The sequence below is a fragment of the Hydra vulgaris genome, chromosome 08 (assembly GCF_038396675.1).
Source record: "Hydra vulgaris chromosome 08, alternate assembly HydraT2T_AEP".
In the NCBI taxonomy this organism is placed as follows: Eukaryota; Metazoa; Cnidaria; class Hydrozoa; order Anthoathecata; family Hydridae; genus Hydra; species Hydra vulgaris.
Genome location: NC_088927.1, coordinates 67,180,001 through 67,207,009, shown reverse-complemented (window position 1 = coordinate 67,207,009; position 27,009 = coordinate 67,180,001). Strand labels below are relative to the sequence as shown.

Sequence of the window (27,009 nt, the reverse complement as noted above, 5' to 3'; positions counted from 1 at the left end):
TTTATCGTTCCTAGCCTTTAATCATACTATCTCAATAGAATTTTTATTTGATAAACATACAAATGTTTGGAATTTTCTCCATGCCTGGAAGTTAGCTCGTCATTATATCCAGTGTTGTTTTATGAAACATAACACAGCAGATATTTTTGTAAATGTTATTTTTTGAATTACCCTACCCTACGTTGATTTCTTTACGTACCCTACGTTGATTTCATTACCTACCCTACGTTGATTTCATTAAAGAAAAAGAATTTGATGTCATAAAAATTTGACATCAAAAAATTAGAGCCTTAAAATTTGACAATAATTTCAGAAATACTTCATTACTTTTAACTTTAGAATATCAGAACGCTAAACAACAATTGTAATGGTAAAAAATGCGATGATTCTTTTAGGAAATATACATCTAAAATATTGAAAATGCCAAATACCTAATTTTTTTTATTAGTTATTATTCCCATTTTTCTATTAACTTTATCGTTTAAGGTCATCGCTACGCAAATTATAAATTGCAAAATACTAGGACGATAAATAACAAAAATTTTAAAATAACTTAATCTCTGAATACGATATATACATTTTTCAGTAGATAAGTCATTTAACATCGTAACATTTACATCACCAATAATTTACGTAATGTCGTTATGATAATGTCATCGATATTTTACATCGTTAACTAACAATTTACAACATTCTATTTATATTAACTACTTATTACATAGTTTAGCATAATTAACAATTTAAAATTTTTATTATTTGGTTTATATACAAAGAAAAAAGTAGAAAAAAACAAACAAAAAAAAACTACATAGTAGAATTTATTGCAACAGACTCTTTTGTTCGAAAAATACCCCTTGTCAATTGACGATTATCAATACTTGCTAATGGCTGACGATTTTCTTCTTTACTTAGATTTATATAATCAACGACATCAATTTGTTTTTTGTGACAACCTCTACAAGCTGCCATATATTTATCAGCGCCACCAATAATTTCAACCTAAAGATTTAAATTTAAATTTCTAAAAGTCTCCACTTGCAAACGAACCAATTAAATTACCCCAACTTTTACTATTCTTTTGCAAGAAAATTTTTACAAACAAAACTTTTGAACGATTGTAGTTGTCAACTTTACAACTACTGTAGGACTCATAACCTGGCAGAAAATGGACTAGACGATTTCTAATCGGAAAGAGCTTATAGAAACATTTAATAACATTTTCCAGTAACGAAACTATATTCGAATATCTTTTCTATAACGAAAATATATTCAATGCTAAGCTACAAAAAACGAATACATAAAATTAGAACGATTTTTTTAAAAATCAAAAAAAAAAAAAAAATATATATATAAAAAAAAACTAAACAGATTCATTTAGAAATTTTAATCAACAAAAATACTTAAACATAAAATATCAACAAACCATGAGACAATGATTTAGAAACACTTAAAATTTGTCCAAAATACAGTTTTTTGAATAACGCAATTTAGATAACGTTATCAGCTAAGTATTCTTTTTTTTTTATTTCAAGTCTGTAAAAAATGTGCAACAAACATTCAAAACACCTTATTCAAGCATGCAATAGAGAAAGACCTAGTTCAATATTATTAGTTTTATATTAGAAGTTGAAATTAGTATTGAGCCGCATGCAATAGAATTCATTTGTTTTGGAGAAGCTGAACATATATTGCAAACTTGTTGTGAAGAAGATATAATAGAATACTTGAATAAATGCATATTCAAATTTCTTTTATAAATCAAAATAGAATTATCTTTGTATGTTATTAAAACTAAAATAAAAAGTTTTAATGATGATAAAAATTTTGATAAAAATGATAAAAAGAGGTTCTTGATCATTGAAATTACTCAAAAAACTTTTTAGCCAAATTTTAAGAGTTTCTGAATCAGTGAGCCCTCTTAAAAAAGTGTAAATTATTTAAAAATCAATTTTTTAAAATACAATTCATTAATAAATTTAAAAACAATACTCAAAAAAATGAAAAAAGTACAGTATACATTGCAAGTTTCTGTGTAAAGTTAAAAAATTAAAGGAAATTAAAACAATGAAAACAAGGCTTTGTTATGGATGTTTGAAGCATGAATAAAGCAAGATGTTTTTAGTGTTTATATAAAAAATGCTTTATATATTTATAGCTTATCTGAATGATATCCATTTACTAGTGTAAAGTAAAAACTAGCATTTCTTTCATTTTATCTTTTTATTCTTGCCAAGAAAATTTTTTTTATCCGTTCTCGTCAAGAAAAGTTCTATTTATCCATTATTTTAGTTTAAATATTTATTTGCATGCAGCAAAAATTATCTCACTATCTAAAGTTTTTTTTGTCTATGGGCTGTATATCACAATGAAAATAAATAAATAAAGGATCGATATTTAGAAATCTGTGTTGAAGCATTGTGCTTTAACACAAGTGTTAAATTTGTGCAAATTTTTTTTGTGGCATGGATATGAATTTAATACTGTTTTATTTTATTCTGGAATAAAACAGTATTAGGTTTTATTTCAGGATGACCATAACACAATGTCAATCAAAGGTCAAACTGGAAACATGTTTTTACTACGCCATATTGTAAAAGTAATTACACTATATTGAAAAAGTAACAATAGTTAAAAAATTTACTATAGAATATAATATAGTATAACAAAGTTAAGCTTTGATTCTCTAGAACCTTACCTTAGTATCTGAGCCCAACCGCTTTGTAAACGAGGCTTCTCCGTAACAACACATACATACTGCTGACAACTTGATAACACTCTCAGCTAACGGAACTAGATCAATCACATTACCAAAAGGCTAAACAAGTTAGTATACAATCATAAAAATTATATATCAAAAAGCCATTGAAAAGCAAAGATTTAGCAAAAGCAAGAAAATTGGTAAAAAATACTACATTGATATATATATTACAGGAGCTATTTTAGGAAAATAATTTGGGCATCAGCACCAATGGCCAGCACCTGTCACAAGGAAATTTTGCAGAAACATTACCATGAAGGCATTTTTTCGCAAAGAATACTATATTTGGTGGAAAAAAATTCTTAATTTCTAAATTTAAGTGGTGCCCAAATATGGTTGGCGCTGTCAAAAATGCTCAAGAATAGCCCCTAGGTCAAATCATTATATTTCAACCTATGACCTGTGGGTCACCATTTCTGATTTTCCTGAATTTTACATATTGTTATGTGCATTATGTACATAGGTTAAAATTGAAATTTCAGACTTCCAAGTACAATGAGTTCAGAAATTATAGCCTTAGTAACTGACACAGTGGCCCCCCTCAATTTACAAATGGTCAAAACAGACTACTTTAGAGCTGCATAACTTTTTTTCTCACTTTCAACAAGTCTCATTTTTTCTAGAACTATTTTCTGGATAGTTATGGATAATCATCAAAATAGTTTACATCACAATAGTTCATAATAGTTACTCTCTTCAAAAAAGTTTTATTAATTTGTATTATATTAGAGAAAAATTATGACCTCCTCAACTTTAAAAAAAAGTCTAAAATTGCTAAAATATACCAAAATGAAAACGACTGTAGCATTTTTCTATTCATCCACAAGTATTTACAGATAAGTTTTCTGATTAGCTACTACTGTCTGTAATAAATAAGCAAAATATAGGCAGCTTGTTGCAGTTTAGAACTCAAATATCTAAGAGCAAAATGTCCATTCACCTAAAAAGTCCAATTTTCAGCCATTTTGAGATGCTTGTAAATTTTTTTAACACTTTTTGATCTAAGATTAACAGCATTAAAGACCATTAGACCCAACTATCTGAAAATGCAAACATTATAAACTTGTCAAATCCACACCAAAAATGCCACAATTTTTAAATAACCCTATTTTTTAATTATCAATGGTTAAATGTTACCAGAAACCAGTGCCCCTCTAATCTGCCTACTGCCCTATGTGAAAAGTGAAACTGATTATTAAGTCATTTTTATTATTATTATTATTATTAAGTCATTTCTTAATAAAAAGAAAGATATGGTTGGAAGCCCTCTCCTTAATCTGGTCTTTATAGTAGATAGGGGCACAAATAAAGGGGGCAGTAACTTTTTAAAGACCTTCATTATGGTTCAAATCTGGTCTCTAAATTAATTTATATATTCAGATACTTTATATAGATAAATTAAAAGCATTATTTCTTTAAATTCTAAATTTATTCTAAGTGATCAGGACCCCACCTAAAGTGGAGTGATCATCCTCTCTCTCTCTCTCTCTCTCTCTCTCTCTCTCTCTCTCTCTCTCTCTCTCTCTCTCTCTCTCTCTCTCTCTCTCTCTTGCTTGCTGTTGTATGATTTAGTATTAAAAATACTAAACTCTTGATTGTTGTAGAGTGCTCAATATTTAAGAAAATATATATTTTTTCAAACACAGAGCGTTTTATAATTATAATTAAATTTTAGAAAAAACAACTTTTAATGGAACTTAAAGTTTCATGCCTATCGGCAATCATCAGCCATGAAGTACTTCATGGGTTATTGAAGTATTGAAGTTCATGGGTTCATGAAGTACTTCATGGGTTCATACTTACATAAGGTACTTCATGGCTGATGATTGCTGATAGGCATGAAACTTTAAGTTCCATTAAAAAATGTTTTTTCGAAAATTTAATTATATATATATATATATATATATATATATATATATATATATATATATATATATATATATATATATATATATATATATATTTCAAACAACTTTTAAAATGTATTCTGCAAAATAGAGTGCTCAATGTTTTTAAAAAAACAGAGCAATTTTAAATTAGTAGAAAATCACTTAACAAAAACATTTTTTTAATTTAAAATTTTTCTGATAATGATGCATTTGATGATAAGATGATGTATTTTCTGACAAGTCTTTATTGATGAAACACAGTGTAAAACAAAAAACAACAATAACAACAAGATATTTTCCTTTTTAAATCATACAATAATATAATAATAATAAATATAATAATGATAATAAAATTTTCTATTGATTGTAGTAAGTAAAAATAATTGCTTAACCTATATAAATACACACACACACACACACACACACACACACACACACACACACACACACACACACACACACACACACACACACACACACACAGTATCGGACAAAACGAGTGCAACCAAATAATGCTAATTTAGTTTCTTTATATAAAAGTGTTGCATTTTTTCAATTTAGAGAAATAACAATGTAACTGTTTAGAAACAAAGTTCTTCAAGTTTTATTCATCACAAAGTTCATTATTTGTACACGAAAATTGATAAATTAATCAAAAGTATTAAAAAAAAGTTGATTTCCTTCTGGACAAAACAAGTGCAACTCGACAAAATGTTGACCAAGCTGTATTTCGCTATCAATATTTCATGGCGAATCCTTTGTTATCAATCACAGCCTTGCATCTTCGAGGCATAGATTCGATCAGGTGATCAATGAAACTTTGTGGAATTGCTGCCCAGGCTTTTTGGATTTGTTCAAACAGTTGATCCTTATTACAAACACCTTCACAATTAATTCTGCGGTTGACAATCTCATACAGGTTCTCGATAGGGTTGAGATCCGGAGATTGAGGCAACCATTCCATCACCGATAGGTGGTTGTCTTGAAACCACTGCTAGACTACTTTTGCAGTGTGTTTCGGATCGCTGTCTTGCTGAAAAACCCATTTTATTGGCATATTCCATTCAGCATGAGGTAACATAACATCTTTCAGGATATTTTTATACATGAAACGGTCCATTATTCCATCGTTTCGATGTATTGGACCTAGAACGTTAGCAGAAAAACACCCCCAGACCATTACATTGCCTCCACCATGCTTCACGGTCTTATGGCTGTAACGTAAATCGAGGCGTTTTCCGGCCGGTCGACGTACACAGCAAATGCCATCGCTCCCAATGATGTTGAACTTCGATTCATCACTGAACAGGACAGTTTGCCATTTCTGCACATTCCAGTCAATATGAGATGTAAATAAACAGGAGTCTTTTCTCCTGGTTTTTTAGTGAAATCAGCGGTTTCTTTGCAGGGCATCGAGAAAACAATCCGGCTTCAACAGCACGTCGTCTGATTGTTCGGTCCGATACAGGCAGCTCTAATTGCTTTTGTATCTTAACTGATGATATCCAGGGATCCTTCTTGACGGATCTGACGATAATAGAATCCTCTTTAGAAGTGGTGGAACGCGGTCTTCCACCTTTGTTATCTGCTGCCAACTTCCCCGTAGAACGATATTTGGAACATAGTCTTGATACGGTCTATTTTTTCACGCAATATTTATCACAAATACTTTTTTGTGACATTCCACTTAGGTAATCGCTAATAATTTTCTTTCTTAGTTCCAATCCAAGACTGTCGGGAGCCATTTTTGCACTTGAAGTCATTAAAATAAAAATAAAAAATCACGCTTCTCAAGGCTTACCGTGTTACATTTACCTTGTGATGATACAATAATGCTCTGTGGAACTCAACGTCTTGGTTGGATGTGGACTGTATTGATGTAATGAAACACTTGTTGTATTTCACTTCTTGTATTGATGTCTTTCGATAAAACACTTTGATAAAACTCACTTCGATAAACTGTCTTGATAATACTGACCGATTGACTTCTATATACTGACCGAATTACATGTCGATTAACATGTCTCTTATATAGTAAAATGAACCTGTGTGAACCTGTTCTGGAAGATTCTAGATGCTTTTTTTCAATGCTTCTGGATGCTTCTTCTGGAGACTTCTGGAAGCTTCTGGATACTTCCTTTAATTATTAAAAAAGTTGCGTGACGTTGACACGGACCAGATATAAGAAAATGAAACAAACCAAAAAAGTTGCACTTGTTTCGTCCGCTGCAAAATGTCAACGAAATTCTGCCTGTGTGCTGTCACCTGTCAGCTGATTGCTCATGTCATGGCATGCTATGACTCCAGACTCCTGAACTGTTTGCTGTGGTAGTATAGTTCGTTTCATTTTTAAGACATGTAAAATTAGGAACACTTTTTAGCATTGTTCGATGTTGGTTGCAAATGTTTTGTCCAATACTGTGTGTATATATATATATATATATATATATAAAAATGATAATAACATAAAATAATATAATATTGAGTAAATTAATTATAAGTATTTAATAATAATACCTAAATGATTGATAAGGATGGTGTCAATTAAACAGAATTCTGATCAAAGGAGTGACACCGGTTTTTAAATATAATATGATTAAAGATGTGTATACACACATAGAACATACATAAACATTTAAAAAATCATACTTTGATGATAATAATAAAAAATAAACAAACAAGAAATTAATGACAATAGTTGTAGTAATCATAATTAAAATAATAGGAGTATATTTTAAATGTTGATTACTAAGTGAAAATCATGTCAATAAGTTAAAGTAAAATTGTTCTCAGAATTTTTTAAAATTGATTTTGTTTTAAATTAAGAAAAGTCGATAAAGGTGTTTGGAGTTGTAGTTTTTTGGATCATTCACTATGCATACATTCACAAATGCACTGATAGACAACAGAATGTTTACCATACTTCTGAGTTTTAAGTGATGGTACACTAAGTTTTCCATTATATATGTTTTTTAGTAAAGTATGTATGTATTATTCTACTTTCTGTAAAAAAAGTCGTTTATAGAAGAGGGTAAATTTTTATTATGAGTCAAAAACAAAAAGAAGATTAGCAAATTTTACAAGTGCTGGAAAGATAGGAATTTTCAGTTTTTTGAAAGATTCTGATATTTCTGACTGATAAGGTTGGAAGTTTAAAATTCTTATAGATTGACATTGAGAGGACATCATTTTTTTGATGGGATAGTTGCCATTTTGACCTTAAATTTAACAACAGTAACTAAGATGCGATAAAAATAATGCACAGTAAATATTCTTTAGTGTGAATTTATCAACATAATGACGAATTATTGAAAGTGCGCCGTTAGCTTGAGTTAGTTTCTTGCGTAGCTTATCAACATGAAAATTCCACGAGAGATTGCAGTCAATCAAAAACACAGAGATATTTAATAACTTTTGTAGGATATAACCGATTATTATTAATTTTAATTTTAGAATTGTTGTTTTGATTGTGTTTTTTTTCTAGAAGATGGAAAAAAGGTTAGTTCAGTTTTTTTTTGCATTAAGACATTAGGTCTTAACTTAATCAGTCAACAATACCTTTTAGATCAGTATTTTTGTTTTTACATTGAGAATTATACGATTTGTTGATATGCAATAGGTTTGTGTCATCAGCAAAAAGATGAAAAGAAGCGAATAGAGTTGTTTGTCACTAACATAAATTAGGAACAAAAGAGGACCCAAAACAGAACCTTGAGGAACACCACACTCAACAGATTTATTAGTAGAATTATAACCATTAATACTTATAATTTGTTTCCGATCTGTAAGATAAGAGCAAAACCAGTCACTTACAACACCACAAATACCATAGTGTTCTAATTTAGAATTTAAAATATTATGATCAATGGTATCAAAAGCTTTTTGTAAATCTATAAAAATACCACAAACAGAATGACCAGTGTCGAGAGCTTTCCTGATTTTTTCAGTTATACTTATCAATGCATGGCAGGTAGAATGTTTTGAGCAAAAACCAAATTGAAATTCATTTTAACACTTAAAAGAGTTAAGAAAAGAGTATACTCTAAAATACATAAGTTTTTCAAGAAGTTTACTAACGTAAGATAAAAGAGAAATAGGAGTTAGTACATAAAAGTTTAGAGCCGTTTTTAAATATTGGAACAACACAAAATAGTTTTAGAACATTCGGAAAAGTTCTATTTACGAAGGATAAATTAAGAATATTTGATTAATTCATAGTTAAAATCGATAAGAATGTTTTTGGGAATGCTATTTGGGCCTATTGATTTTCTCGGCTTCAAATTAGATATAAGAGATGAAACTTCAGGAATATTTGTTGGAGATTTTAATGTAAGACGAATAAATATTGGATTCAAGTTTTTGTGCAATGTTTGTAAAAAAAAGTGTTAAACTTTTCAGAGATAAGATTTGGTTCAGTTAAACATGTTTCATTATCTTGTAAACAATTGAGAGATGAGTGATTAGTTTTTGACATTTATTAAATTATTGATTCCATACAAAATTTCGCGAAGATTTTTTACATTTTCTGTAAAGTACTTATTAAAATGCATTTTTTTACTGAGCTTAATTAAGGTAATTATCATGTATTTATATTGTTTGAAAGCAGTTTAAAATTTGTTTATGTTCCTAATATCTTTTGATCTTAACATTTAAAAAAAAAAGATTGTGTATTTGAATCAATTTTCAGATTCCTATTGTAATCCAAGGTTGAAATTTTTTTAAATGGGGCGTAGCGGTTCAAAATCAAAGTTGTTTCAGAAATAAATGTTTGGAAAAAAGAGTCAATATCACTGTTCTCTATAAGATTATCCCAATTAATTTTTAATAAATCTGATTTAAAGTTTATTTAAATTTTAAAAATTTCTGCGATATAAATTGTGGTTGCGTGGTATAAATAACTTATTAAAATTAGGACAAATACAAAATTGAGGTAAGCGATCAGAAACTGAAGTTGTAAAATTTCCTGAAATATTTCATTAGTTATTAAATTAGGAAAAATATTGTCAATGATTGTAGCAGAGCGGATAGTAATTCTGGTTGGAAAAGTGATAAAAGGGCGAATATTATAAAAAGAAAGCAAGTTTAAAAAATCAGATGCTACAGTGTCATTATTTGATTGTATCAGATCAATATTATAATCACCTAGTAAGAAAACCGATTTTCAGCACTTAATTTTTATAAATGCAAGCAACAATAATATTAGATTTTATAAAAAAAATATTTCAACTAATGTTGATTCTAAACAATATGGTGTATAAATCATTAAATCATCCCTTCGTTTATATAATAAATTTTTTGATAAGTATAACAATGTACCTCCACAAGAAGATTCAGTTAGTGTGGGCTCAATGTTGTAGTTATCAATGAGGATTGGATGAATTGATGATGTTCCTTTTTTTAATCGTGTTTTGGTTATATCAATAATGGAAAGTTCAATTCATTAATGATAGTAATGTTTAATTCCTCAAGGTGTTTTTGCAAAGATGATATGTTTAGATGAAATAAAGAGAGAGCACCAATTTTGTCAACGTTTAGTGAACAGAATTTACTTATATCATTATATTTGCAAACTATGTCTATTGATGCATGGATTTCTTAATCTGAATCTAAAACATGAGATGAAACACAATCAATAATTTGATTAGAAACTTTATTTAAATGAGAAGACGGAAAGAGATTTATTGACGGAGGTAAATCATCAATTAAAAGAATTTTGTCAGAAGAAAATAGTAATTTGAATTTGTTATCTGGTACATTTGTAAATGGAAAGACACCTTTGTACAACTTACACAATGCCGCGTTTGCAACCCTTTTATTATAACATTTTTATTAAACAATAAAACTTTTTTGTTAAGTGATTTTCTATTAATTTATATATATATATATATATATATATATATACACCCTATAAAAAAATGTAAAAAATTGAAATAAATAAATAATGCTGAACTTCATCTTGTTCAACCAATGTTGTTTTATAATTTATTAAATAAATATCGGATTATAATTTCAAAAATTATTCTTTAATTTTTATTATATTTGTAAGTGTTATATTTACCCTCATTATTCAAGATAATAATAAAAAAATAAATTAAAAAAAAAAAAATTTGAATTTTTTTCTCAAAAAGAAAAATATGTCCAAACAGGGTCATACCAAACAACAGCCAAACTATTTTGACAACTTTGAAAATATACCATTTTACCAACAGAATATTCTAAATCTGGGGGAACACTGGTTATATTAATTCTCCAAAGACCCTGTCATCTTTTTCTAAAATAAGCACTTTCAACCTTAATGACTTAATTCTACACAAAGGCACCAGAGTAATTCTTTAAATGTTCTTTTTTAGTTGCTTTTTTCCTTTTCTACCGTAAATTGTGCCAGCTAATATGTATTGCAATCTATTGTTTACTTTGACCAGCAAATAACTTTCAATAGGAACAACACAAAAGCTTGTAAACTCTCAGGCTATGAGTTGATGGTATTTTTCAGACATATATTGCTGTAGGTTTTTTGGTTTTTTATATACAGGGTATTTTTAAAAATACTAACAAAGTAATTTAGATCTAATTTATTGTTGTTACTAATTTGCTCACTGATTTTTATTGCTGTGATGTTTTGTAGCATCTTATTGCTATAAATATTTTTTATAAATACATTTGTAATAAATTATAATTCTAGGTTCACATACTTTTTGCTACACTTTGCAAAAGTTGTTTGACAGCCATTAATATTATTTTCTTTCATTAACAGATCAAGTTTATTCTTTATGTCTCAATCTTAAAAACATTAATAATTAGTATTTATTAGTAATCTTTACAATATTTATATAATCTTTATTGTTTACAGAAAACAGAGTCATTTTATCAAGTTATTTAATGTATTTGATCATTAAATTTTCTAAAGTTGCAGTAAAATAGTATTAATAGTAAAATAGATCTTAGTGAATTATAAGTCCAACATTGAAAGATAAAATTACCTGCTCATGAGTAAGTCACTGTAGACCAGAGTGACCACGAGGGTAAGTTGTTCCCCAGGTCTGAATTTTTTTTTTTTTTTTTTTGTGAATAGTTAGGTATACATTAGTAGACACCAATTTATATCATTAAAAACTTCTGGGGTGTTGGAAATTCCACAAAAAAAATTAAGACAAAAAAATCAAAGTTTGCATCAAAAAAATTAATGTTTTTTGATATACAACACTGGATTTCAGCCATTTTGCATAATCTATATGTATATATTATTTTTTGAATTCATGATGAATAACTTCTCCTGTTTGCTCACAGTAAACTACTAGGCCGCTGTCAATAGAATGAAGAAAAGGAAATATATGACATACTGCTATGTGAACTTTCCATGTAACACTGAGCTCAATACCCTCAAATGTGGCATGCACGTATTCAATCCAATCTGCATAGGACTTTTTAAACTCCAGAACAGCAGTGCTGATGTTATTCCCTGCTACCATACCAAACGCTTAAAAGCATTTAAACTTTCTAAGACAGTTTACTGTTTGTAAACTCATATTTTCCATTGTTTATAATATCTCTTTCAAGTATATCCACCAAAAAAAAAAATTTCAGACCTGGGGAACAACTTAACCTGGTGGTCACTCTGGTCCACAGTGACTTACTGATGAGCAGGTAATTTTATCTTTCAATGTTGAACTTATAATTCACTAAGATCTATTTTACTACCCTGCAAGTTATTTGAAAAAATGCGTTGCTAGAATTGTTCCCTAATGTGGTTATCCTAAAAGTCAAATTTTCCATTGTTTATAATATCTCTTTCAAGTATATCCACCAACTTCAGGAACTTGCTTGCATTGTTTCCGTCAAGTCCTACATCTTGGTATCCTTGAAGTATGATGTAATTTGGTTGTAACAACATCTCAAACAAATGCCATACACTAAGCAGAAGTAATGCAAGTTTACTTACTATTCCCATTAGAACATGGAGCTAAAGAACCTAATGTGGTTATCCTAATTGATCATTTCTCATAGTTTTAAATTTTATTCACATTTATTTTGGCTATAGAGACCTGAGGCCATAAGGACCACTAAATTAAAAAAGACCTCTCATTTATTAAGAAAAAGGGTAGTAACAACAAATATTGTTATAACTCTCTCTACATTTAACTTACATTTTAACACAAACTTTTATGAATAAGGTCACTGAGGATCTGAGAAGAGTTTATTCAAATTTAAAAGTATATATTTTAAAAAACAAAACAATAACAAAAAAACAATATTAAAGATTTTACCTTACGTTGAAAATCTCCATCAAGAGCTGCAACTATTACAGTTTTTTTCATTCCAGCCATCTCTTCACAAAATTGTACAACATCAGGGTACTAAAAAATTTTAAACTTTACAAAACTTTTATTAGGGTACTTAAGATTTTTAAACTTTGTAAAATCCATTTAAATATATATATATTTTTTAAATTTACGAATCTAAAAAGCCTCTAAAGGAGGCCACTCATTTTAGTGTGAGTAGCTTTCCACAAAACTTAAAACTGCCCAAGCTTTGTGTGTTTGTGAATGGAAGAAAGTTAAAAACATTATTGACACAATGCTCTAAATCTATTTTGAATTATGACATAAATATGAAAAATGTCACGCCAACAAGAGAAAAGGTTGTCATGATGATTTTAATTCATAATTAGATATTAAAATTTTTTAATTCAAATAATATCATATTTGAAATTGTATCCAATAAAAAATGTAAATCTGGATCATAAAAGTCATTAAGTAAAACGTTGTTTGCAGTTGTTTAAATATTAGATGCGCTATTTATTTCAAGCCTTCTTAAGAGATGCGTGCGGTTTTTCGTCTTGCTTGTCCACAAAAATTTATTTTTTATTCAAACAACTTGGTCACAACTGTTTTTTATGTTTTAGTTTCAAAATTTTAATTATATTTTAGTTTTAAAAGTTTTATTTTATTTTAGCATTTCAATACTTAGCAGAAGTTTCAAAAACAAAGAAAGCAAATCTAACAAAATAGAAATAGGAGACTTTTTTCTATTTTTCCTGATTTGGCAGACACCCTGCAATACAAAGGGCATATTTAAATGAAATGATATAATAATAAAATCTTTATTAATTAATATTGTTAATCAATCTTTTTTAAACTAAGCAATAAATAAAGCAACCTTGCAAAATGAAAAAAAATAACAATTAATGACCGAGATATTAATAAGTGTAAATAATGCTGGATATTATTTGTTATCAAAATATCTAGCGTTATTTATGGATATTATGTTTAATATCAAAACAAGCAAGTACAGGTTTCATTAAAATATTACCTTGAGGTTTTCACTGTTCTCACTTAAATGACCTGCAACTATTCAGTGGCGTAAATAATATTTAGAGTCCTTGTCTGTTCGAATCATACTAGAGTACCCTAGAAACTCTCATTTGGATTATAAGAAGTCCTTAAAGTCGAAAATGTTTCGGGACACTCAACTCAGACTCTGAAAATAATGACCACTTTGACAAAATCTTGACAAGGCAGAACAGAAGAAAAAAAAAAAAAAAAAAAACCTGCTATGCAACCTCAATGATTAAAAGTTAAAAAAATCATAAAATTACTGTAGCTATATAAATACAATAGCATAACTTTTTTTTTGCATAAAAAAAAAAAAAAAATCAGTGTATGTATAGAGCTTCAATTATTTAATCGCAAAAAAATAAAATTTATATATGATGTATATATGATAGGCACTTCTATATCGATAGCATGTTTATTAAGTTAATTAAATGACTTGTAAAATTCATTGATTGAATTGTAATATATCTAACATGTCACATTGATTTTTCTCAAATAAATAAATAAATATATTTATTTGAGAAGTTATATATATATATATATATATATATATATATATATATATATATATATATATAATATATATATATATATATATATATATATATATATATATATAAACAGAATTATTTAAAGTAATTTGTTGCTTCACAGCTTTCAACTCAAAAATTAATATGACAAACAACTTAAATAATCTATTGACGTCTTTTAAAGAAAAAAAAACAAAAACAAATAGTTAGGTGCACAACTTATTTATTAACTATAAAAAAGATTTATTTAGCAAAGACCGTAAACGAATTGTGGCTTCTTACAATGCATCTTCACCTAAATAAGTGCTCAGTTATTTGTATGAATAATAAAATAAGTATGTTGAAAAGAGAAAATTTATAGAAATTGGGCACTAATTGTAGTTTACCTTTCAAAAGAATTTACATTTCCTTCACCACAACCATTTACTCCTGATGTACTACCTGCAGTCAGTAGATAAACTAAAGTTGTTCAACCCATAACACCAGGTAATGTTTCTCCATTAAAAACAAGACAAAGATTGTTCAAGGTGTTTTGAAAAGAAAAAAAAATTAGAATTTTGAACTACACAGGTCAATAAAAAGCTTAGACTCTCAAATTCAGTTGAAAGAAGTGAAAAGTTATTAATCAAGAAAAAATATAAAGTAAATATTGTACATCAAAGTCTGCAAAGAAAAGATTGCAGAATCTACAGGTATAAAAATAAAATAACCAACCTTACACAGGACTGTTAAAAAGTTTCATATAAAAACCAGAACTCTAATAAAATCAAGTAAAAAAAAAAAGAAAAAAAAGAAATTATGTTATTGGAAAAAAAACTTTTAAAGAAGGAACTCATAATTAAGAAAGAGTTATAAGCAAAATTACCAACACTTCACTAGATAACTTATATGCAGAGTTAGAGGAACTGAAAAAAACAGGATACCAATAACATTGTAATAACAAGATGTAATAAGATGCAGTTCAATGCAAACATGAGAATTGCAATTTACAGGTGTTTGGAAAACAATGTTGCAGTTGACACAAAATCAAAAGTAATAAAAGTATGTGTATTCCTTTTAACAAATCAGTCTATACCTGATATACCACTTACTCCTGCAACTATATCACAGATATAGTTGCAGGAGTAGGTATATAAGTTATAGACTAAAAGTTGCAGAGACAATTATTAAATCTGAAAGCATAACTCTTGCATTTGATGCAACTACTTTCAATGGCATTTATATTAACGAAATACACATCGTCACACAAAAGACTGCTCTAACAGCAAGCATTACAGCTTGCTGTTAGAGCAGTCTTACATTACTCTTCCTGGAGGTCGTGCAGTTAACTATGTTATATATATATATATATATATATATATATATATATATATATATATATATATATATATATATATATATATATATATATATATAATATACACATATTTATATCTTCAGATACAAAGAGAAAGGAGATCCATCTTGCTTCAAGCTTTTCTTAAAGGGTCACAAACTGTCCGGTGGGATTTTTCCTTGCTATATTTGGGAACAGACTTCATTTTATTTTCCATATGGCTGGCGTTGTGTTTTTGTATAAAGATTTATTTATAAAATACCTAGAAAAGTCCTGCAATAATCAAACATCCCTCAGGACTTCTGCATTAGGAGATTTAAAAAATCCCTCAATCTGCATCCATTTGCAAGCACTAGGTCTCTTAGGAAAACTTTTGACTAGACCATGGATGGCCATTTTCTATTCAGAGGAAACCAAGCGGAATCATTTTGACATGGTATATATAAAAATGACTTTTTAAAATTTTTTAAATTACATTTCAAATAGTTATTTTATTATTATTATTATTTATTTTACATCTATTATAGTTTATTGATTTTGCATATTGTTTCAGGTTGCAATCTCAAAGTTGCTTTGGGTTTTGTAAAACATGCTGAGGGGGAACCAAATCGTTTCCTCACAACTCAGTCTGATACATTTGGTCGCCCTTTGCTGGAAAACACACTTAAATCACTGTGTATAACATATTGCACATGTTAGATAACCTCAATATATACTTTGAACTTTTGTCTAAGTCATCCTTAGCAGTCATGTCTCGCCAGTTATCACGCTATTTAACTGATCCGTTGGCCAATCCATCAAATGAATTGAAGTTGCAAGCTACAAGTGCACCCCATTCATAATATGGGCAGAGAGAACTCTTGGCAAAGTAGATTCTTTGGTAAAAAGAGCACCAAATGCAGAGACTTTTATTGACAGCGTCTCTATAAAGTTAAAGCTAACCACACAGTGCATTGGCTTCTCACTAAAACTTATGAGGAGAGAGAAAAGCTAGTCTCCTTTTGCATTAAAAAGGGTGTTCAGGCAAGACAAACTGGCAAAGAAAGGCAAGAAAATCTCAAGTCACTCATAGGTATGGAGATTAAACAAGCCTGGAATGTGTCTAATTCTGATGTTTTGTTTAGAGATAAAATTCTAAAAGTGTCTTGTCCGAAGAATACTGGGGTATTCTTCGGACAAGACACTTTTAGAATTTTATTTTTAAATTAAGTATTTTTCTGGTAGCTTATTGGAAAATAAATGAACTAGAGAAGATGCAGAGGATTCTAAATTGAATTTGGATTTATCTTGACAGACATGGTTTTGGGAGATTTGGTTTTATGCTGACCTGTTATTTTGTATTTAACATAAAATAATTATTTTATGAGATTCTATTTTATTAGGTCTTAAAAATAAATTAAGACCTAATAAAATAGTACCTCATAAAGGAGGGAGGGGGTCTGCATATCCTCTGCCCCACTCCTCTTATTTATTTAATTTTACTCCTGCATTGAGTTTTAATTATATTATATATATCATTTGGAAAAAAATGTAACCTCCCTTCCTTCCATGAACCCCCATTGGCTCACTTGCTTTGCCTTGCTATGCAATATTTTATGGACGACTCCTTGAATACTTGCATTTTAAGTTAAAAACATTGTTATTGCTCTTAATTTCGTAAATTTATAAAAGTTTTGAAAATTTTGATCACAGAAAATACCTGAATTTCCATATATATTTTTGTCATCATTTTTAATGGTTTTAAATTCCATAATTTTTTTTCTACTTATCATAAATTTACATGTTTGGTACTATTTTAAAGAAAATTCGAAACTCTTTCTAATTATTGTGGTTTTAAGTTACTTTTGAAAACTGGAAAAAAATGTTAAGTGCCTATATGTGAGGACTATTTGAAAAATAAACAGTTAGAGCTTAAACACTTACAAATTGCCCTTCATCAACACCTATGACATCAAACTCTTTGGTTAAATGCTTAACATCTCGAAGAACAGTGCATGCAACAGCTTCATGAACTCGCCTGTTAAAAATTAAAATAAAATAGAAAATTTTACTGCTGCATAATCATACAACTTTGTCACGTATTGAACTAAGCAACTATAGGGGAGAGTGGTGTACCTTGGAGGCACGTCAATGTTTAGCCATCTTGAGTGATGAATTCAAACTGAAAATTTAGTTGCATGTATTGGCCATAAAGGCTCATAATAAGTTGTTTTACCACTGCTTAACACATTTGTTGTTGCAATATAAATAAAAGTTTATTTCTGGTACCAAAAAGTAACTTTTTCAGAGCGTATTTTTTTCCTTCTGCAACTGTAGGTATAAACTTTATTTTAAAACAGATTATCAAAATTTCTAAAGCATGTTTTCAGCTACATTTATGCATGTTTAAAACTGCTTAACTCCTAACATATAAATATATGGTAAAGATTTTGTATAAGCTATGGTAGCAGTGTACAATGGAGGTGGCTAATGTTGTGAACCTTGGTGGTACCACCAACATACACAACATTAGCCACCTCCAAGTGTGTACCTTAGTGGTACCACCAAGGTAAACACTTGCATGATTTTGTAAATACTATTGAGTAATACTTGCTATGAAAATATTTTTTTAATGTAATATGTTAAGGTTTATGATTTTTTTTTTTGTTTATTAAGAATTTTTTTAGTATCATATGATAAGTGTATTTCTTTGTTAAATTGTAATTGTCTTTCTTAAATTGTTATCTTCTCTTTGATAATTTTCTCAAATTATCAAAGAGAAGATAAAACCGTGTATGAGCTGGACAAATCAGACATGGTCATTCAGTTGCCAAATTCCTCTATTACAGGAGGTTTAGCATTATCATTTGGCATTAACTTTGATTACCTGAATGTAGAGTAGTTGTGATGTTTAGAGTAAATGTAGAATCAAATCAAAAGTAGAGTAAATGTTAAATCAAAGTGAAAGACTTTAATATACTAAGAATATTACTAAACTTTAATGTAGAAATTTGTTATTACTCTTTTCTTAATCAACTTTATTTTTTTTAAAGTTTTTTAATACTTCTGAGCATAAATTAGCTCAAATTTATAATCATATATAAATTCAACATAAATATAAATTAATATATAGTTTATATAAATCTAACTAGTTAGATTAATATTATCTCAAATGAGGCTGATGTGAAGTCCAATTATTCTATAAGTAAACATTATATCAAATTTCTACTGCTTTGTACTTATTCTGTTAAAACAATAATACCTTCAAGGTACAACATACATACCTCCAAGGTACACCACCAATGGTATACCTTGGCTGTAGTGTAAGCTATTTTTAAAAATTAAAAAAAGGGATGAAAAAATATGTCTGGATGTTTAATAAAAAATCCTAGCATAACTAAAATCATCAAGATAAAGAAAATAAATTGTTACTGATCATATTGTAAGTATTTTTTTTAATATTTGCAAAAGTTTGAAAATACCTCCGAAGTAAACCACTCTTCCCTATAATATATAAAACCGGTATAAAAGTACACCTAGTTAAAATTGTACAACAACTATATTATACTTTATCAAAAATAAATAAAAAAAAGACAAAACAAAACAACAACAGAAAGTTTAATTTTTGAATCGTATAACATAGGTTATGTCAACATCCACGCCAGTGTCAATGCATTAATGGCTGCAACACCATATTAATGTACACTATGTTGTCAGTATGATAATGGTTGTAACAAAATGTTAAAAAGATAATAGATACTTACTGGTCATGTGTGGAAACACCATTATTGCTATAACGAATATCTTTTTCATATTTAATTAATAAACACTTGTAGCGTGCAAAACTGTAACGAGTAATTCTTCTCAAAAGTTCAGTTCTAAATACATTAACATGAGAGCTTCAGGAAAAGTTAATCAATATTTGATATATTTTTTTAATTTAAAGAAACATATTTCTTACGTTTTCCCAGAAAACATTGGACCAAAGATAAGCTAAATTAAAATTAAATAATAAATAAAAAAACTTACATATACACTAACAATACAATCCTTAAAAGGTTTTGTCATAGCTTCAGTATCTAAATACGTATACTTTTTTTAAAACTACCTTTGGAAATATCGTTAAAAATAGGTCAATTACCATTATTACAAAAATGTTTTTTTTATCAAATTAAGCAATAAATTTCACACTAAAATATAGTTAACAAATGTATAACTACCTGAATTTGTCCATTGTTAACATGAGGATAAGAATGTTGACGGTAAATCAAAAGTTTATCAAGACTCATTCTTTTATGCACAAAATATTAACACAATTATATATTCATATATATATAAAATAACTTATGTATACTTTGAACTCATACATGAATAAACTTGGCGCAAAAACCCTTTGCCCAAAAGCACGTGTTTGTCGTGGATTGCGCTAAAGCTTAATTTAACGGCTCCGAGACAAAAATTTTTAATACTTTTACAATTTGAAGCAAATAAACACGAAGCAGTTAACTCAGTAACATAAAATACAGTAAAATTAATATAACTTATTTTTCAAAACGCGTTTATTATCAAATTTTAGAAAAACTTAACAAAATCTAATAGCAAAAACTCTTCGTTAAATGTTTTTTTTTTAAACTATGGTATTTACAACTTTTTAAAAATATTTATTCAATAATGTTTAAAGACATCTAAATTAACTTATTTTGTAGAAAAACTTTGAACTTTTTTTACCTAAGATGTTTTGAAAAAAAGCTGTTTCATATAACTTTAATTTTTTAATATTTATACAAAAAAAAGTTACGGAAATATATATCCTGTCTTAAACTAAACTAAGTTTTGTATAAAAACAATATAAAAACATCTATGTAAAAATTAAAATTACGTGATTTTCATGCCATTGCATTCATCAGATGAAGTTTAATTTTTTTTTTCATTAAAATATTTATATACAAACTTGTTAGACAAAACTATTGTGAAGCGATATTACTGACAAAACTAATATTTTTCGTGGATTTTTATTGCTACATATTTAATAATAAGAACAGTCATCGGGTCGATATAAGTTTATCGTGATGAATGATTGATATTTTATAAAGTAAACGTTGGCTGCTATTGGTTTTGAAATTTTTCAATTCTGATGGACATGGTCAATATAAATCATGACTACTTTCTTGCGTCCGATGTAATCCTGGTTAGATTATATAAGTACAAATCAAAGTTATTTTTTTATATAACGTCTTACTTATTCAAAAATAACTGAACAAATAAAAGTTTCTTACAGTAATAAACTTAAGTTTAACAGATATTTTAAGAACGCTTGAAGTTAGCAAACGAAGAGTTTTTCAAGGAGTCAGCAAAAACAGATCGTTAATTTGGCAATCATATCAAAGTTTATTACAGTTTTTAAGAACCTGACCCATAACAAGCTTTTGTTGTTGTTTGAGATAGGAAACTTTCACACTCCAAACAATTATGAGTTTATGTTCATGTAAAATAAGGAACATTTGCAAAAATTTGAAATGATTGGAGCCTGGGAACAAATAAATCCCTAAGCCCTAAATCTTTATTTGTTTCCATGCTCCGGTCATCTTCTTATTTTGGATAAGTTTCTTATTTGACTTATAAATGTTTAGAGTGTGCTTTATGTCTAAAAGATACCTATCTCAAACAACTAAAAAAGCTGGCTAAGGGCCTGACAAATGAATAACTAGTTTTCTGCTATTAAAATACATCAAAGTTATCGGGCATTGGTGTTGTAAGCGGATATCGAAAGCCAACATAAAGGAATAAGTTAAAGCAGTCTTTAGAAGAAAGTACTGTGTTGCATGTTAAAAACAGTTTATGGCAGAAAGGATGAAAATCATTTATGATTTTTATCCTTTTTGAATATTGGTGTATGCTCAAATGCATTGGTGTATGCTCAGAAGCGCAAAACTTAATTCAGAGCCGATGAAACGGGGAGGCCCTCCCCTTCCTTTTTTTTATAAAGGACCTTCATTTTTTTTAGAGAAAATCTCAGATATAGAGGACTTTTTTTAAAAATTGACAACTGTGCCCCTCGACTTTGAAACCCGTGTAGTCGGCCCTATAATTTACGGCCCTATAATTTAATTTACTATAATGACTATAAATTTTTTATACGTGAAAAATACGAAGCGTTTAAAAAACCTGCTTAAAAAAGATGATGTCAAAGTAAAAAAAAAAAGAAACGAAAAGTTAAAAGCATTAAAAAAAGGTTGGGTTGATAATATAAAAGAAACATCATCACAAAAAGCTTATTTATTTGGTGGATTTTAAATTTGGTATGATTTCGTATTTTATTTTTCTTATTTTCTCAGAACTGCATTTTAACGCTACTTAGTTTGACTTGCAACATCTTAATATGTTCAAACAATTTACTTCAAGTTTTCAGGAGTTATTCAAAATACATAGATGAAAGAAATGAATGTAAAAATTTTGAAAAAATACATTTATTTTTCGCCTTTTTAGTGTTTTGACATAGCTCTACTCTCTGAAAATATTGCAAAAAGCAAAAAATGTTAAATAAAAAGGCTAATTATTGTTTGTTTCCAGAGATTTTAATTCATTTACTTTATTTCATGGGTTGAAAGACAATTGCTAAGTTTTAATGCTTAAACATTACTATAAATTGAAAAATCGTGTTGCTAGTATAGGTATTAAACGCTTCATTTTCACGTAATTTAGACAATTTTCTGGTTTTTTCATGAAAGATGTAGATATTAAGCGATATTTACGTTGCAAGAACCATATTCTTATTTGAAACAAATGGTGGGTTTTGATTTACCGTCAACATTCTTATTCAAAATCACTATTTTTTGTAGAATTTTAGTGCTATTCGTTTAATGATAAGAAAATTTATTGGGTCGAGATAATTTTATAGTGATGAGTGATAATTTGTAAAGTAAGCGTGGGTACTATTGGCTTTATAATCTTTCAAGTTTAAAGGACATTGTAAAGTCAATATGAATCATGATTACGTTCTTACGTCGGATGTAAACCTGGTCTGTAAAGCTGAAAACCTTGTCTGTTTTTGTGTACGTTCACTTTCATTACAAAAAAAACACAAAGTCTTGACATGACATCTGAAGTAAGGTTTCACTTTAGAAAAGTCGAGGTTTCATTGGAGTTATTAACACTGTTTTCTTATTTATTTATTTTTATATGTTATATATTCATCATTTCAATAGTCTTTTTTAATTTACTTTTTAACTTTGCAATAACATGTATCTTAACAAGGAAATTATTATTAATACATATTTTTTTACGAATACTAATTGCAGTACGATAGTTCAATAGTAGTAGGACTTTCGTCGGAATAATAGGACTTTTGTCGGAATAATAGTAGGACTTTTGTCGGAAAAAGAAAGAGTCACCATAAGTACTATTGTAAAAATGATGTCGCGATTTTTTCAGAATTTTCAAGAATAGTAGTTTTTGCATTGTTTCAGTGGTCTAATGAACTGTTTTATGAACAAATTAATAAATTGTTATACTCAAAGAAGTCAGTTTTGACTGCTGGTTACCTTGATTGGATACTAAAAGCCAACGAAAAGGGGGGTCAGGGGGCACTCCCCTAAATTTTTGTAAAGGATCTTTTTTTTTTTTAAAGAAATTTTAAGATACAGAGAACTTTTTTTAAAAATTAACGATTGTGTGCCCCTTCATTCACAAAAACCCGTGTTGTAGGCACTGACACTTTTGAGAGTTGATGCTTTATTTGGATAATGCATAAAAACTATATAAATAAGCAAGATCTGATATACTGATTTAAAAAAATTCGATTTAGAGTTAGATAATTTATATAATGAGAAATTTAGCTACAGCTATAGAAGAACAAACTAAATTTTAATTTTTTATATAATGGCAGAAGAGGAATTCTAACTTATTCAAAAGACCCGAAAAAATATAAAAACTTCTTATAATAAGAAACTTTTTTAAGAATGCTTCTTTGAAAAAATAATTTTTCTAGGAGTAAGCAAAAACTGATCTTAAGTTTGACAACCATGTTAAAACTATTTTATGACAGTTTTCAAGAACCAGGTTCATAGCAAGTTTTTGTTGTTGTTTGAGATAAAGAACTTTCAGATATGAAGCATACTTCAAATATTTATAAGTTTATATCTATGTCAGATTAGCAAAATTTGCAAAAATTGAGATGACCTGAGTCTGGGAACAAATAAAACAATAAACCCTTTGTCCCCTGCCCTTAATGTGAGAGCAACGAGTTTATAAAATTTTTTTTTACTGTTTATAACTAGATTTATATTCATCAATACATTTCATGTTTCAAGAAATTATCTCTATAGCAATAAGTCTTTGATTTTTATGACCCTGCAAAGTTTTCAGCCCTATCAAATTGAGGGGAGTTCTGACTTTATATTGTCATAACTTTCGAACACTTAAAGAACATTGTATAATCTCTTAGTGTTAAAAAAATAAAGCTTGCTACGGGCCTGACAACAAAAAAAATAAAGTTAAAGCACTACTTAAAAGAAAGTAGGGGAAGTTCGGGCACAGTAGATCAGATTTGTTTTTTTGTTTTAATTGAGCAAAAGTTAAATTATGTATTTTATTTTCAAGGCAAAAGAATTGAGATACATGTCCTTCAGGTTTATTGGTCCCTAGTACTGGGGCACAATGAATCAATGAACACAGCTATGAATTAATGATAGTGATTAGGAGCATAGGCAAATAACTATGAGGCTGAGGAAGCAAAGACATTGTACACTATAGTTCTGGCATACTTTTATTAATTAGATGAGTGTAAAATCAAAAAAATAGACATTTTAAAAATTTAGAGGAAAAAAAAAGAACTTTATTGATAACAAAACTTATAAAAATATTAAAAAACTATTATTCATAACTAAAAGCTAATAAATTCATTTTCATGTTTGTTTGATAAAAATACATGAATTTAATCTTTAAGATCATTAATGGGGCATAGTGAGTCAACCTATTCACTGCACCCCAATTCACTGTGCCCAACTATAACAAATTAGTTTTAAGCCTAACTTTCTGAGATATGAGTGTTGTTAAAAGAAAATGCTAAACTACTTAAAGGAAGCATAAATATCAATAACCCGAATGAAAAACTTCAACTTTTAAAATTATTTAAACCGTGATCTCCATAACAAACATAAGGAAGGTAAAAAATACTGCATCTGTTACGTATAATATCTGGTACTTAGCTTCTGCCATAATATCTACAGTCTCGAAAAAATTTGTTAGGCACGACTTTTTGAAAACAAAATCGTGTTGGCTTTTTGATATCAAACTGTTTAAAATGAATTGATTCATAATCTGGTTTCAAAAAAACACTTCATAACTTTGCCAGGGACGCTGGTAAATGATACTGGTCTGTAATTAGATGCTTTTAGTTTGAAACCTTTTTGAACATTGTCGCATGCTCAAGTGCATCAAAGCCTCTTTTGAAAACCGAGTCTGAAAAATATGTCTTATTTTTTAGACTTCGTTTACAAAAGTGTCTAATTTTTCAGACTTCGATACCATGGTGCCCCACTCACCCCTAACCAAAAGAGGGGCGTTCGTATTTATTGACTGGTTGATTTTATGAGCGATTTCTTTTTGTTGTTCAAGAGAAGCAAAAATGTTTTTTGTTTTTCAGGCAATTTAATTGCGTCTCATATTGAACCGGACAGTCAATGGACGATGAAAGGAAAGCATTTGTATAAAAAATTAGCTGTCTGTAGTTCGTTATTTTTTTCTTCCTTTCCTTGTTGAGTGCTGTAAACTCAAGTTGTTGGGTTGGTATCCTATCATCACGAATATCACTTTGAAGCCATTTGTTTTGTGGTGTATTTCCGCCTTCAAGACGTACTTGAAGAAAACTAGATAAAAAATTATTGAAGTTTTTACCTATTTTAAAGACGACATTGAGACTTTATTGTAATTCCAATAAAATCAATTGCTTTTAAAAAGCTCTTCAACTTTGTTATTAACAGCTTTTTCCGATTCGACGATAGCAACTAATACAACATTGCACTCTCTCATTGTCTGTCTTCGGAATCGTTATGGAAAGCCTTAAAAAGTTAATGCTCATCTAAAACTAGTTTTTGTTATTTACCGAGTAAGTTAGAGTAAGATTGCTTTGCCTCTTGACTTATTGTGTTGTTGATAAACGCGTTACTAACGAATGTCTTCTTTTATTTGCTTATTTTTATTTACTTATATTTATTTAGTTATACTAACGAAGGTCTTTCTTTATTTTACTGCATCTCGTAATCCGGTTAGAGCTGTGGATAGCATGCTTGTGAAAAGATCCTTAGCCATTTTGAGATTATAAGGTTTTTGAGCTACCCAAGAAGTAGATGTAATGTCCAGAGCTGACCCGATGTTTGGGGCATAGTTTTGTTCCATTGGGGCGCAGGCGTTACTGGATTAGCGATTTCAATAATATGTATATATCTTATTTTATAGAGACTATAAGTTTCAGTGAATGTGTTTTTTCGTGGAAATTATTAAGTTTTAATATACTATTTCCGCAATTATTTTTATGATGAATGATAAGTGCTTTTATAAATAATACTTTGATATATTTATATATGATAAAATGTTTTTTTGTAAATATTTATATGACAATATCTTTTTGAAAAATCACATAGAAAACTTTGTTATTAACCCATCTGTGCGTCTTCTAAACCCTTCAAATTTGAGCAAGGAAGAATTATCAAAGTAACATGAAAAATCAATTGTGAAGGTAAAATAAGCTTTTTTTAAAGCGATGACAAAGTACGCAAAATGTAGCTCAAAAATTCGTTTAAAAAACTTGAAAAGTTAAAAAAAATCAACAGCAAGCATTTATACAAACTTATAGTTTTTGATGTAAACGATTTTTATTTTTTGATTAAGGGAAAAACAATCGACAATGCTATGAGTTTTGTTGAGAATCTTTCCATTTTCAAAAACGAAGATAAAGTATCGGTAAATCATGCAAAATATTAAAAATAATCATCATTTATGATTATTATTTTTTATATTATTAAAATATCAGGTTTTAAGTCCAGTTAATGTTTAATTTCAGGTACAAAAAAATAGTCACATTAACCTGAAGAAGCATAATAATAAAAGCTTATGAGGCAAATTTTTTGACATGAAGTATCAAGAGGGGTGAGACAAACTCTTGCAAAATCAGGTTGCTTAATAGAAG

At 28.5% G+C, this 27,009-nt stretch overlaps 1 protein-coding gene across 1 annotated transcript; it reads right to left on the bottom strand.

The window, feature by feature from the left end:
* Nucleotides 1-628: 628 nt before the first annotated feature.
* LOC100202298 (thymidine kinase, cytosolic) lies at nt 629-20,264 on the bottom strand. Its single transcript, XM_065804209.1, has 7 exons — nt 20,045-20,264; nt 19,786-19,817; nt 19,589-19,702; nt 17,769-17,862; nt 12,912-13,001; nt 2,696-2,815; nt 629-999 (listed from the first exon to the last, which is right to left on the bottom strand). The coding sequence occupies exons 1-7, from the start codon at nt 20,111-20,113 to the stop codon at nt 805-807; spliced, it is 714 nt and encodes a 237-aa protein (XP_065660281.1). The 5' UTR covers nt 20,114-20,264; the 3' UTR covers nt 629-804.
* Between the last annotated feature and the right edge of the window lie 6,745 nt (nt 20,265-27,009).

What these genes read in the sequence shown, in the direction of transcription:
- LOC100202298 (XM_065804209.1), bottom strand. Translation starts at nt 20,113, where the DNA reads ATGAGTCTTGATAAACTTTTGATTTACCGTCAACATTCTTATCCTCAT. An exon ending in GTGTTGATGAAGGGCAATTT is followed by an intron (nt 13,002 to 17,768) that starts GTAAGTGTTTAA and finishes AAAATTTTTTAG; the next exon opens with TACCCTGATGTTGTACAATT. An exon ending in ATGGAGATTTTCAACGTAAG is followed by an intron (nt 2,816 to 12,911) that starts GTAAAATCTTTA and finishes TAACTTGTTTAG; the next exon opens with CCTTTTGGTAATGTGATTGA.